We start from the raw sequence: 14,645 nt of genomic DNA on the forward strand, positions 1-14,645 counted from the left end.
TAGTCGTATGCCACTCTAGGTTAACATCATTGTTTACGACACACAAAAACACAATATTATTGTGTCTGTGTGTTATTATCAAGTGTGTCATAAATGTCATAATAAAAAACAATTAAATTCTCCATTAAACTTCAATAATAAATATCAAAAAAATGATGAACAAAAATGTAAATTCACCAACAAAAATGACAGAATTTGCTCCATTAAATTCTGAAGAAAATCAACCAGTTGTTAGTTCATTATTTTCAAAAATATTTAATTTTGGTAAAAATACAAGTAATAACAATAATCCTGATTGTTCAACAAGTTCACCAAAAGATGATGAACAAAGTTCATCTGGTGATTCAGAATCATGGAAACAAACAGATAGTAGAGAAAAAACACCAGATGATGACAGTTCAACAAGTAGTCTAGCATCAACATTTCCAGTTGGTTCAAATGAAGGTAGAAGTTTACCAAATGTTTTAAAAAGAATAAGTAATATTGTTGCATCAAAAAGTAGTAATTTAAAATCATACAAAGATTCACAATTAAGAAGTTATTGGATGCCAGATAATGTTGCTAAACAATGTTATGAATGTAGTGAAAGATTTACGACATTTAGGAGAAGACATCATTGTCGTGTTTGTGGACAAATTTTTTGTTCAAAATGTTGCTCTGATGAAATACCTGGTAAAATCATGGGAGTCACTGGTAAATAAAAATCATTATTCAATCTTTTTATTATTTTAAATAATAATAAACTAATTGTATTTTTATGTTTCTTGATGATCTAGGTGATCTCAGAGTTTGTACATATTGTTGTAAAGTTGTACTGTCTTATCTTCAATCATCTGACATGCGAAGTGTTCTATCAGCAGATTTAAAAGCTCTTCAAGAAGATCTAGAAAGTAAATATGGTAGTGAAATTCTTCCTACAGCACCAATAAATTTAAGTGACATATCAAAAGACGAAACAAGAGTATATAGAAAACCAAGTGTTGGATATATGGAAGAAAAATATGCAATACGTCGTTCATCAGGTGGTTATTTATCATCAGAAGAACGATCAATGGTTTTACAAAATTCAGCATCATTAAGATTAATTTGTGAAGAATTATTTCGTTCTTGTCATCCAATAAATTTACAAACTCATCGTGTACGTTTAAAAAATTATTACAATTGTTTTATTGGTAGTGAATTAGTTAATTGGTTAATATCACAAAATAAAGCATCAACAAGAATTCAAGCAACAGCTATTGGACAAGCATTATTTGAAGGTGGTTTTATTGAATCTTGTTTATCAGAAAGTTTATTTAGTGATACAAATGCAATATTTAAACCAGTTAATTTAACTAAAATACAATGTCCAAATTATTTTGATGATACACAATCAATATGTGATTCACAAGAACCAGCATGGGTTACAAATATACCACAGCATGATTCAACAACTGATTCAGAAAGTGAAAATGCAAAACATTATCATCGTTTACCATCATCAGGTTCAAGTTATTATTTAAGTTTAAATGTTCAATCATCAACAGTAACATTAAAACGTCCATTAACATCTGAAGATTTTGCTACGACATTTAGTCATCCACTTGATAATGGAATTGAACAACAACAACAACAACAACCACAAAGAGATACAACAAATTCACATGAATGTCAATCAAAAGGTAGTGTTTCTGATGAATTATTAAATGACAGTTTACAAGTTGAAGTTAAAGAAAGAAATAGTTGGCATAAAGTTAATAATTTAGAAAATTCACTTGGTGAAATGAGTGCATATAATAATTTAATGATTGCATATAAACAACATGAAGAATCATTGATAAAACAGTTGTTAAATAATGAAGGTTTATCACAGAGCTGGTCAGAAATAATATTACCATTGGCACATCAAATAATTGATCAAGTTAGACCACATCAAAATCATGATGTTGATGATATGATGGATATTAGAGAATATGTACAAATTAAAAAATCACCAGGTGGTAATAGAAATGATTGTCAAATTATTTCTGGTGTTGTATGTTCTAAAAATGTTGCACATCGTGGTATGGATGCAATGATTGCACATCCAAAAATATTACTTTTACAATGTGGTTTAATGTATCAACGTGTTGAGGGTAAATTATTAAGTTTAGAACCAGTTATGTTACAAGAAAATGAATATTTAGGACATACAGTTGCTCGAATAACAGCACTTGGTCCTGATGTTGTTTTAGTACATAAATCTGTATCAAGACTTGCACAAGATAGATTTAGACAATGTGGTGTTACACTTGTATTAAATGTTAAATTATCAGTACTTGAAAGAGTTGCTAGATGTACTGGAGGTACAATTGTCAATACAATTGATGCACATTTAGCAACAAGATATAAACTCGGTACATGTAAAAAATTTTATCTTAGAAATTTTCCAAATGATAAAAATGGCATTAAAACATTTATGTATTTTGAAAATTGTGCTAATGCACATTTAGGATCAACAATATTATTGAGAGGTGGTACTATTGCTGAACTTAAAAAAGTTAAAAAAGTAACATCAACAATTATATTCTCAGCTTATTCATGGAGATTAGAAAAATCATTTCTCATGGATGAATTTGCAAAACCTCCTAGTCAATCTGAAAATACATTTCTCGATGAAACAAATCAAAAAACATTTACAACAACAACAAATTCAAATACACAAATTGATGAAAAAGATAATAAAAAAATAATAACTGATGTTAATATTAATAATAAAGAATCAATTGAAGAAAATAAAAATGAATTTTCAAATGATACAGAAGTATTTAAAAAAGTAAATGAAATTTTGCATCATGATTCTGATCCATATGATACATTAAAATTATTTAAATCTCGTGGAAAATCATCAATTGATTATTCAAATGATTCAAAATCATTGGATAATAAAGAAACGTTATCTGCTGATTCAAATGATGATTCAGCTATTAATAATCAGCTAAATTTAGAATTAGTTAATGAAACAAAACAAGAAACAAAACAAAAATTAAGAGAAAAAACATCATCAGAAGAAAAAAGAGTACATGGAAAATCAGTGAGTGATCATAGTGATCCTCTTCATCAGTATCTCATTGAAAATGAAACTGATGTTTTTCGTCAAATAAGTCCAACTGATCAAAGCCTGAGTGTTGCAGATTTACCATTGTCAAATAAATTTAAAAATTCTCTAAATGATACAATACTAAGTTTTTCACCGTATTTAAAATTTACAATTCCATATTTAGAAACAGAAACAGGCAGAAATTGTATACTACGTCGTTTTTTTCCATCAGAAATATATTATTCAGCTCAATTTGAAGAAAAAAAAATTGAGGGTACAAAATACATGAATAGTGTAACAATTGATCAACAGACTGAAAAACCTATGAAAAAATTAATTAATTTAAAACCAAGACATCCATTTACAATGGCAAAATTAACATCAAATGTTGAATCAAAAGAAGTTCAAGCTTTATTAGCAAATTTTCGTGCATGTGGTGGTCGTTTAGCACCAACAGATAATGTTTTATTAGAAGAAAATGAAATAAATCAACCAAATGAAATAATAAAAATTTTAGATTGTTTAGATTCAATGTATCATCAAAGATTATCTGTTTTATTTTGTAGTTTTGCTTATAATATTAATAATGCACCAGCATCATTTTGTGTTAATCCATGGATAATAAATATGGATTTATATGGAAAAAATGATATTGCATTGGGTAAATTTCTTGAACGTTATTGTCTAACATCTGATTATAAATGTCCAGAGGCATCATGTAATGCTCAATTATCACAACACGGTAGAAGATTTACTCATGATGGTGGTTGTGTACAAATAACATTAAAAGAAATATCAAATAATCCATTTGGATCTGAATATATTGATCAAATTCTCATGTGGTCAAAATGCATTGAATGTAAAAATATATCACCAGTTGTACCAATGTCATCAGACACATGGTCATTGTCATTTGCAAAATATCTTGAATTACGTTTTCATGGTAATATATATACAAATCGTAGCTCAGATAATTGTCAACATTCATTACATCATAATTATTATCAATATTTTTCACGTAAAAATATGCTTGCAATATTTAAATATACAAAAATTAAACAATTAGAAATATCATTACCACCACCAATGATTAATATTAATTATGATGAAAAACAACATGTTAATATTATTGAAGAAGTTAAAAGTATTGCATTAAAAGGTGATGAAGTATTTACAATTATTAAAGAACAAGTACAAACATTACAATTAGATAGTGATAGTTTATCATCAGTTAAACAACAAATAATTAAAGAACAAATGTTATTTAAAAATAAAATTGAAGAAATTCATATTAAATTAACATCACCAACAACAACATCAACAACAATGGAAAACAAAAAATTACATATACAAAATTCAATGATTAAAATTGAGGATGGTTTAGTTAATTTAAAAAGACTTATATCAGATGCTGTATCAAGTTGGAATACAAGAATATTAGAAATTGCTGCTAAAAAAAAAGATGATAGACCAAGAAAATTTACTGAACGTTCAATAACAAGTAGTATTATTGATCAAGATGGTTATATTACTGAAGATACTGCATCTGAATCACAAATGGAAGATTTAAGTCCAATGTCAACTGATAATGCAATTGATGCAATATCAATAGCAGCAATACAAAATGATGTACATAATGATGTACTTGAAAGTTCAGATAATGAAATATCAGATATACAAAATCCAGCTGATATTATTGTTATACAAGGCTCACCAAAATTTAATCATCAACGTTCATATTCAGATGTTATGTCAATTAATTCAGATGATCAACCAGATCGTCGTAAAAAAAAAAAAACATTATTATCATTATTATCATCAGCAACAACAGTAACACCAATAACAAATCCACTTGGTTTACTTGAGCATCATTTATTATCATTAAGTACAGATATTCCAATAGTTGTTTATGAATCTGAGCCATCATCAATAATTGCTTATGCTCTTGCAACACACAGTTATCGTCAAGCACTACAAGATATTGTACAAAAAAATTATAAATTAATTGATAATAATAATATTGCCTGTTCTAGTCCATTAAATAAAAGAAAAAATCATCAAGATAATTGTAGTAATAAAGACAACACAAATGATTCAGTTGGTGAATTAAAAAAAACATTAAAATTAACATTTAATAAAAGAGGTAATAGTCCAAGTCCAATGGAAATTGATAATAAAAGTCAAAATTTAACAATGACTGATGGACAAACACAAAGTAATCAAACAGCTCAAGATAATGATGATGATAAAAAAAATATTAAACAACAAAATTATATTGAAGTACAATTTGATGATGAAACAACTGATTTTTATTGTCGTATTTATTTTGCTGCACAATTTTCAGCATTAAGAGATAATGTATTGACATGTGGTGAGGATGGTTTTATAAGAAGTCTTTGTAGAAGTGTACAATGGGCAGCAAGAGGTGGTAAAAGTGGTAGTGGATTTTGTAAAAGTCGTGATGATCGTTTTATATTAAAAGAAATGTCACGTACTGAGTTACAAATATTTTTAGAATTTGCATCAAATTATTTTTCATATATGGAAAAATGTCAAAAAACAAAACAGCCAACATTATTGGGTAAAATAATTGGTGTTTATAGAGTATCATTTAAAAATAATACAACAAATTCAGCATTAAGAACAAGTGTACTTGTCATGGAAAATTTATTTTACAATAGAATAATAAAAGATAAATTTGATTTAAAAGGTTCAATTAGAAATAGGCTTGTTAATCCAGATGATATTGATCATGAGGGTGAATTAGTATTGATGGATGAAAATTTATTAAATATGAGCTGTGATTCACCATTATATATACGTCCACATTCAAAAGCCGTATTAAATAAAGCTATTGATAAAGATACAGAATTTTTAGCTGATAATTCAGTTATGGATTATTCATTGCTTGTTGGACTTGAGCCAAAAAGTGGTGAACTTGTACTTGGTATTATTGATTATATAAGAACATTTACATGGGATAAAAAACTTGAAACAATGGTTAAAAAAACTGGTATACTTGGTGGTCAAGGTAAACAACCGACAATTGTTTCACCTGAAGAATATAGAACAAGATTTATTTCAGCAATGCATAGATATTTTTTACCTGTACCAGATAGATGGACAGGATTGGGACGTGGTGTTGTATCACCAGATAAATAATTTTTTTTTTTTTTTTTTAACATTTATTATTTGTTAATATACTTGTGTTAATACCAGTGAAAATATTTTATTATTTTATTGTGAAAAATTTAATATATGTACTAGATAAAATTTATTATTATTTATTATTAGTTAAAATTTTTTATTTAAAAAAAAAAATCAACTATTAAAATGAAAAATGTATATTAAAATCAATTTAATAAAATTATATTTAATATTAAAATAAAATTTAAAAATCAATATCTATAAAGCACCGTTATTAATAATTTATTTTCAACATTTTTTTCTCATTTTTTTTTTCTCAATCATTTATCTTTTTGTCATAATTATTTACATAATTGTTTTATTATTATATCATTTCTTGTTTCTTTTTTTTTTTTTTTTATATTTTTCTTATATAATAAAATAAACAATAATTGTAATGTTTTATTAATTACTTGACTAATTTTATAGAATCGGGGTAATGCTAATAAGCGATTACAACATCATGAGTAGATTTGTTTGTTTGTTTTTTTTTCAAATTTATATATACACATATTTATTTATATTTATATATATATGTATATTGTGTCGTATTTGACGTGGATATATTTACACACTCTGATTATTATAGCTACAACACTAGTATTTGTCTTGAGAGAAAAAAAAGAAGGCATTATTTTTGCCACAACTTTTTTAACTATGATGAATGACTAAAAATAATTAATTCAGTATTTTATATATTGTAATAATCATGATTTATATATTTAATTATTTATCAACTCTATAATCATCTAGCTATTATAACGGTTGGACAGAATCAGAGGCTCTATTACAATTATTCATGAGCATAAAAATTAATTCAATAATAAATCATTATCAAACTTGAAAATGAAAACTGCTATTTATTTTTAGGCGCAGTTTCTAATCTCTGTTTTATTTTTTTAGTTTATTGTTTATAACTAAACAATAAACTCCAATGACAGTCTATTGATAGGGACATCGTTATTGCTCACCGTTTTTTTTTTTTAAATTAATTTATTTTGTTGTTAAAAAACAAGATATAATTGGATTTGTAGAAATTTTTTTGCCACGTTTTTTTTGTTGTTAGTTTTAGTATAAATTTATAGACCAAAGGCAATTAATTGAATGTTTTTTTTATCTTTGAATACTATATCAAATTGAATATTATTAAAATTATTTATTATCAATCAAAATTAATATTTCGTAATTAAAATAGTTATTAACATCTTTTAAAAAGTATCAAAATAATATATGAAATTTTTTTTTTTTGTTGTGATAATTCCAATTATAATAAAACATAAAAAATATATATATTTTTAAACATTATTAAATAATTAATTAGACATAATTGAAACTTAAATTTGACTGACGGTTTTTTGCAACGACGATTTTCACACAAGGAAAAAGAAAAAAAAAATTGTAAAAATATATAATATTTATAAACCTATAAACAATGTTAATTATTATTTTAATATTTTTAAATATTGAAGCGCTGTTTTTTTCTTTTTTTTAGGAACATAATCACGAAAGTTAAAAAATATATTTAAAAGAAATTAAAAAATAAAACCTGCACAAAATACCTCATTAAATTTCCAGGAGGTTTATGTTATATTTTTTTTTTATATTTTTCGCTCACAATTAGCCTCAGGATCTCTCCCATCCATTAATTGATAAAATATTAACCATTAATATGAAAAATTTTCACGACAAATGGATCTAAAAAAGAGTTACTAATAATTATCACGTAAAAATTAATCAAATTATTTTTCCAATGATGAGGAAAAATTTAATAATATTAATATAATTTTTTTCAATGAAATATACAACATTTAAATAATTTTTTCATCGTTGATAATTTCAGTTAGCTCAGGATAAAAAGGTAAAAAAAAAAAAAAAAAAAGAAAAAAAAATACTCTGAGCTTATTTGACTGCTCTCTATGCTTTTTCTCATCTTTAAAAACATATGATTATTATTATTATTATTTTAAATTAAACTCAGTAATTTAATCCCACATTATCTCTGTGGTTCACCAAATGCAAATTGTTGTTGATTTTGAGTTTGTTGTTGGGTGCCACTTGAAATACTGCTACATCTTGCATTATGATGTTGAATTGTTGATGGATTTGTCGCTTGTCCATTTTGGCTTGGTGACATACCTATGAATATAAATTATATATTTATATAACTATTTAAATACTTGGAAAATGATGTAGCTAAGAAATGTACAAAAAAAAAATAACTTACCCAATGGGGTTTTATCCCCTGCAGACATTTTTGAAAATGCTAAAAGTGCATCTGGAAAATTTGGAGGTGTTGCTGGAGTATTACAAGGTGTTATCTGTAACATTAAAAAAAATTATATATATTTAAAAATATTATTATAAATGAATGTAAAATTTTCATTTGAAATATAAAAAATTATTCTAGCATGGAAGTTTATAATCAGCAAGATAAATATGTAACTTAATGCAGTGATTATTTGCTGAGAAATATTAGTTGTCTGATATCACAAAGTGATATGACCTCAAACCAGATATACCGACAATCAGTATAGTTGCACTATTAAATTTATAAATAAATAAAAAAAGTAAGTTATATATTTGTGAGATAAGATGTTGAGTGGGTGCATTAATTATTAGATAGACAATATTTATAAATATATATTATATGGAAAATGCCACCATGAATTTATGAGTACTATTTAAAATAAGTTTACACAGTTGTCTTGTCCGGTTGGTCACACATAGACAACATTAGTAATTTGGCACGTATGTTAGTTGGAATGTCACAAGACAAGAATAGTAACCCACCTATTAACAGTTCAAGTCTTTTAACCAGTGACTCTCAATTGTTATATTTTAAATTAACATGTATTTATATCTACAAATGTTTTCATAACAATCATCATTGACAATAATAAAAACCCAAAATAATTAAAGCTTGTTTTATTAATAATTCTCTAGATAATTTTTTTTTTTTTTTTTAATTTCTAATTATTCTTACTGGTTTTGTTATGTAATGATATTTTATTTTTTTTTTTTTGTTAATTGAATTTATAAATAATCAAAAGAATTATATGTTTCAAATATTTAATTTTTATAAAAATTTTATTGAACAAAAAAAACAAGTTTCAAGTGTTGGCATTTATTTATATTTTCTCAATTAAAAATAATTATTATTAACTAATAAATAAAATATAATTATGAAAAAATTATCATATTAATAGTTTTATGGAATAAAAAAAACCAGTATTATAATAAAAATAATAATACTCACTTGATTAAAATGTGCACCTTGATGACAAGAAGGTATTGCTGCTTCTTGAAAAAATGTACTCAATGCAGCCTGAAAAATAAAATTTAATAACAATTATTAAAAAAAAAATAATAAACCAAAAAGCAGATTTTCAATTTAAAAAAAAAATATAAAAATAAATTGTATTTTTACGAAAAATTTATTGAAATAAATATATAATATACATAATTATTTGTAGACCCAATAACACATGGTTAAAATTAAAGAATATATATAAAAATAATAATTAAACTTATTTTCTTTATTACAAGATTAATGGATTTTATTCATACGCTTGGTTGCGGACGATAAAAAAAATTTATTTCAAGACATGATTTCCGTTTTTACAACGGAAGTTTATATATAGTTGAATTTAATTTTTCATAGGGACCATCATACTACTTGCCATTATCACTAATTAATAATAATAATGATTAAAAAATATATAAATTTATAAAAAAGATTAAAAATTAAATTTTTTTATTTAAAATGTCTTTGTTAATTTGAACAAATATTAATTTTTATTTGTTTTCTAATATAAAAACATGTGTGTAAGATATTTTTTTATGTACATATTTTATATATTTATTTAAATTTATAATTTGGATAATTTTTTTCATCAGCTTCGGCGCAATGTACCAAGGTCATTAGTGGTTTATACTTCCGGTTTTTATATATCAAAATGTGTTTTTTATTTTGGTAGTAACAAAGAGCTTGCGCGTATTGACTTAATTTTTATATTTCCCCCAACATTGTGCTGACCTTTGATCATTATTCTCAAATAGATGAGAAATTCAGTCACGATGATTAAAATATTTCGAATAAATTTTTTCTACTATACAAGTAACATTGATAATTAAAACAAAAAATAAAAAAAATACTTGACTAGTTTAAAATTTAATCATTCAACATACAGTTGATTTTTTTATTTTTTTTTATCAGTCTACAATAGATATAAATTTTTTTTTTTTTGGATTGTATAAAAATATACTTTTTTATTTATTTTTAAGCTGATTCGAAATACACGTGTTGTATTCGTGTGATCTCTTTCTATCGCCCAATTTACAGAATGAATCATCGATGTGATTGTCACGAAAAAAAAAAAATTATTATCGCTTTATTACATGCTAAAAAAAAAAAAAAAAAAATTCCATCAAGTCAAATAATTTATTTAAATTTTTCGAGTATAAAAATTACTTAAAAAGTTTTTTTATTTTTTTTTTTTTTTTTAGATATTAATAAATGAGTAAATGAAAAATGCAAAAGTTGGAAAAATAAAAATACTATATATTTAAATATACGTTGATAAAAAATAGAAGCAGTACATAATTATTTTTTTAAAAAAAGCTAACAATAATAATAATAAAATAAAATTTAACATATATGCAAAAATAATAATGGTAACACTGAGCAATCACAGCTGAATCGACAGAAAAATCATTAAAAGCAATCTACAGATCGCATTTTGAAAATATATAAAAATAAAATATTTACCAAGTGTATATTTGATTTAAGATAAAATTATCAATAAATATTGAAATATATATTTTTATAAATTTAATAAAAGTTAGGAAATACTATTGATTTATGTAGAATTAATAATTAAATATAATTTAATAAATTTATGTATTTAACATGTTGAAAAACCTGTCTATTGACTGAAAATGAATATATAAAAATAAACAATTTAAATGGTGATTAGATTACTAACTGATTGCCCAAGAGTTTATGTAAATCGATCATTTATTTATATATTTTTATGTCTCATTATTGTTATTTATATTTTTCATCATCATGCCAAGATTATTCAACACACTTGGAGGCTCGTCTGTCTAATGAAATCAATCAAATTTTTCAATATTAATATAACAACAAATTGATAACAAATATAATATACTAAAAACATTTGGCAGACCTCGGACTTTGTCACTATAATAACTCAAAAAGCCACACACAAATATGTATGTTATAAATAAATAAAAATAATTTTTTCAACAAAATTAAATATATAAATAGAAGTTGATATATTTTTGCCTCAAAACTACATCAAAGTGAGTGTAGAAAAAAAAAAAAAGATAAATAAAATTTAAAAATATAAATGACATACAGATAAAATAGTATATTTTATCAAAAAAATTTCCCACACTATTAGGCACTATCAATATCATTATAATTTTTTATCATCTAGAAAAAAAAAAAACTTTTCAAGATTAAAAAATAAATGTTAAAATTATTTTACGTGAATAATAAATGTGTGGATAAATTTTAATTTCATTTAATTGATACTCACTACTTCTTTCTATCGACCACAAAACAAAATTATTTTTTTTATGAATGAAAATGTCATCGTACTTGCCCATTGACACAAACGGAACAAGAGTCAGGATAAAAAAAATAAAAAAAAAACGACTGTTATCTTTAAATTATTGCGAAACAAAAAAATATTACAAGCAAAGTTGATTTACACAACGACAATATTTGGTCAGAGTTATTACATAAATAAATATCAGTTTAAAATAATAATAAATAATCTAATTTTATTTATTTATAAACTTTGTATATTACTTCTTTTTTTCATTTAACAAAATGAGTTTTACTCATGAGTATACTCAATTGACTTTCTATACTTTTCCTTCTATAATTTTTATTATTATTTCATTATAATTGTTATTATTATTGCAAGGTGTACATAAATGTAATTTTAATTTTTTTTTTAATATTATTAACAGCGTATGACATAGCAACATATTATTTTTCTTAAAATTTATTTTACATTTAATTAGTGTCTTTATGAATTTATTATACTACATGTTTAACAAGTTTTTTTTTAAAAAAAATTTATATACAAGTTGGTTTATTTATTATCAACTTGTTGCCAAATAAAAAAACCAACAAAACAAACAAATCAAAATATGGACAGAGTTAAAAATAAAAGCTTCAGTTGAATGACAAGATAAAAAATAAAATAAATGTTCAAGTATTTTTGATGTATTTGTTTCTTTTGATAATTAACAAGTTGATTTTTTAGAAATAATATGTATTTATTGATAAAAATAGATAATAAAAATTTGACTTACTTCAAATTGCCATTGTGCATTGTGAAGCAATGTTTTAGCTTGTTCCCTGGCACAACCAGCAGCCAGAACAAATTGATTGATCATCACCTCTTTACGCAAGGTTTCCATCCTCCCACACTGTTTATTTATTTAAAAAAAAAACAACAACAACAACAAGCAATTAGATTAGTTATTCAAGCACAATATTTAATAAGTCATATATACAAACTAATCATTACCCAAACGGGTATTAATAATTGATGGATAAATAAATAAATTGTATGTCACGCGAAAGAGTTCAATATCCACCGGGAGAGTGGGAATAAACAAGAAGAGAGAGGTCAAATAAGATGAAATAAAAAAATAAATAAACAACAAAATGTTAAGAAAAAAAAAAAATAAATAAATAAAAAAAATAAACGAGCGAATGTAACGCCCGTTGACCGCGAGAGACTGCGGAAAAACACAGACACGCGGAGCCACGACAAAGACAGACGAGGGGCAGGGCAACAAGACAACAAGAGAAATAATTATTTATATTTTAATAAACAAATAAAATTAAATCATAAATATTTTACAAATTAATAAAATATATTACACAAAAATTATAACCAGGTTATTCAAGCTAGTATAATTTTATGTTATCAATTTTAAAAAAATATAAATAAATCATAAAAAAATTAAACTGATAATTTTATGGTTAATAAAAATTAATAATTACTAACAATTATAAAAAAATAATTATCCTGGTTTATTAACAATAACGACGCAATCACCAAAATAAAAAAAAAAAAAAAACTTGTTGATAAAAATAAATAAACACTTGTTATAAAAAAAAAAAAAAAAAAAAAATATTACAAATTAATTTTTTAAAAATAACTTTCACGATGTTTTTTTTTGTAATTTGTTTAAATGTTATTATTGTTATTGTTGTTATTAAATGAATCACGTTTTGGCGTCACTATTGGCTTGTTGTGTTTTTCAAACTGAATTTACTCATCCGCATCCCTGTCCATTTTGGTGGGGCTGAGAGGACGGAAGACGACGACGACAACGACGACGACGATCAACGACAAGAAATAAAAAAAAAAAAAAAATATAATAATATTTCAAGAAGGGATAGAGATTGTGTGTGTTTGATGGCAATGTCTTGATAAAAGAGAAAAAAAAAAAAAAAGCCACACTGATAAATTGATTACACAAAAAAAAAACCGCTGAATGTAAAAAAATTTACCTTAGAGCACCTTAGAGTGACAAAGATGCAAATGAAAAACAACAACAACAACAATACAATATATGTATTTGTTATGTATACTATTATTAAATTGAATATTATTGTTAATGACGTCACAACACGAGGTTAATAATGTACACACTCCCCCGTGTTTTGTACAGATCTTTTTAACGTACACGCTCCCCTTTTAGCAAAATAAATAACATTAATAATAATTTTATGTTAAATAAACATAATACACACACGAGGCCACTTTACACACAAATATGGCGGATATTCAACATAAATAATCATAAAAATATAATAATAATAATAATAGGTAAATATATACTAACAATGTTATTTGTTTATGTTTATTGTTTATATTTTCACTGTTTTTTTTTTTGACAGATAAAAGTAGTTTTTAATGATTTTAGATTATTCGTAAACACTAGATAATCATGTTGTAATTGCAAAATAGATCAATCAATGACTGTGATGGTATTAATTATATATTGTTGAAACAAAAAAAAAAACAAATGTTTGATGAGTAAAATTTTCGTGGAGCCGCACAGTTGCGAATATATGCGCGATCTTCAAAATGGAGACGTCGAAACTACTCACTAGTGGCACCTTGTGAGAATTTTTTTTTAAAATTGGATTATCATGGTAATGACACCTTGCGGGTGGTTTTTTAAACAGGTGAATTGTTGGATAATGACATCTTGTGGATATTTTATAAACTGAAATTGAAGTTATTGTTTTGTTGTTTTTTTTTATTTATTTTTTTTTTGTTTATTTACATTTTACTTGGACAATTCACGTGTTGTTATTGTTGTTGCTGATAGTATGTTGTTG

General features: G+C 24.3%; 2 protein-coding genes across 7 annotated transcripts; one reads left to right on the top strand and one right to left on the bottom strand.

Moving 5' to 3' along the window:
- The first annotated feature begins 14 nt into the window (after positions 1-14).
- Positions 15-6,273, top strand: LOC122853077 (1-phosphatidylinositol 3-phosphate 5-kinase). Of its 2 annotated transcripts, none has more exons than XM_044153318.1 (2): positions 15-693; positions 777-6,273. In XM_044153318.1, the coding sequence occupies exons 1-2, from the start codon at positions 153-155 to the stop codon at positions 6,218-6,220; spliced, it is 5,985 nt and encodes a 1,994-aa protein (XP_044009253.1). In that variant the 5' UTR covers positions 15-152; the 3' UTR covers positions 6,221-6,273. The 2 variants fall into 2 exon arrangements, with proteins under 2 accessions (XP_044009253.1, XP_044009254.1); XM_044153319.1 differs by having other exon boundaries at positions 15-672.
- LOC122853092 (UBA-like domain-containing protein 2-A) lies at positions 6,221-14,405 on the bottom strand. Of its 5 annotated transcripts, XM_044153346.1 has the most exons (6): positions 14,144-14,384; positions 13,809-13,992; positions 12,596-12,712; positions 9,501-9,569; positions 8,469-8,562; positions 6,272-8,380 (listed from the first exon to the last, which is right to left on the bottom strand). In XM_044153346.1, exons 3-6 carry the CDS (start codon positions 12,701-12,703, stop codon positions 8,238-8,240), a joined length of 414 nt encoding a protein of 137 aa, XP_044009281.1. In that variant the 5' UTR covers positions 12,704-12,712; positions 13,809-13,992; positions 14,144-14,384; the 3' UTR covers positions 6,272-8,237. The 5 variants fall into 5 exon arrangements, with proteins under 5 accessions (XP_044009282.1, XP_044009281.1, XP_044009283.1 ...); XM_044153347.1 differs by lacking the exons at positions 13,809-13,992; positions 14,144-14,384 and adding an exon at positions 13,300-13,621 and having other exon boundaries at positions 6,221-8,380; XM_044153348.1 differs by lacking the exons at positions 13,809-13,992; positions 14,144-14,384 and adding an exon at positions 12,814-13,621.
- Positions 14,406-14,645: the final 240 nt, after the last annotated feature.

This window comes from Aphidius gifuensis, linkage group LG3, assembly GCF_014905175.1.
Source record: "Aphidius gifuensis isolate YNYX2018 linkage group LG3, ASM1490517v1, whole genome shotgun sequence".
Lineage (NCBI taxonomy): Eukaryota > Metazoa > Arthropoda > Insecta > Hymenoptera > Braconidae > Aphidius > Aphidius gifuensis.

Coding starts and splice junctions, on each gene's coding strand:
- LOC122853092 (XM_044153347.1), bottom strand. CDS start 12,703: ATGGAAACCTTGCGTAAAGAGGTGATGATCAATCAATTTGTTCTGGCT. Junction 9,570..12,595: donor ATGCACAATGGCAATTTGAA/GTAAGTCAAATT, acceptor TTTATTTTTCAG/GCTGCATTGAGTACATTTTT. Junction 8,563..9,500: donor AAGGTGCACATTTTAATCAA/GTGAGTATTATT, acceptor TTAATGTTACAG/ATAACACCTTGTAATACTCC.
- LOC122853077 (XM_044153318.1), top strand. CDS start 153: ATGATGAACAAAAATGTAAATTCACCAACAAAAATGACAGAATTTGCT. Junction 694..776: donor TAAAATCATGGGAGTCACTG/GTAAATAAAAAT, acceptor TTGATGATCTAG/GTGATCTCAGAGTTTGTACA.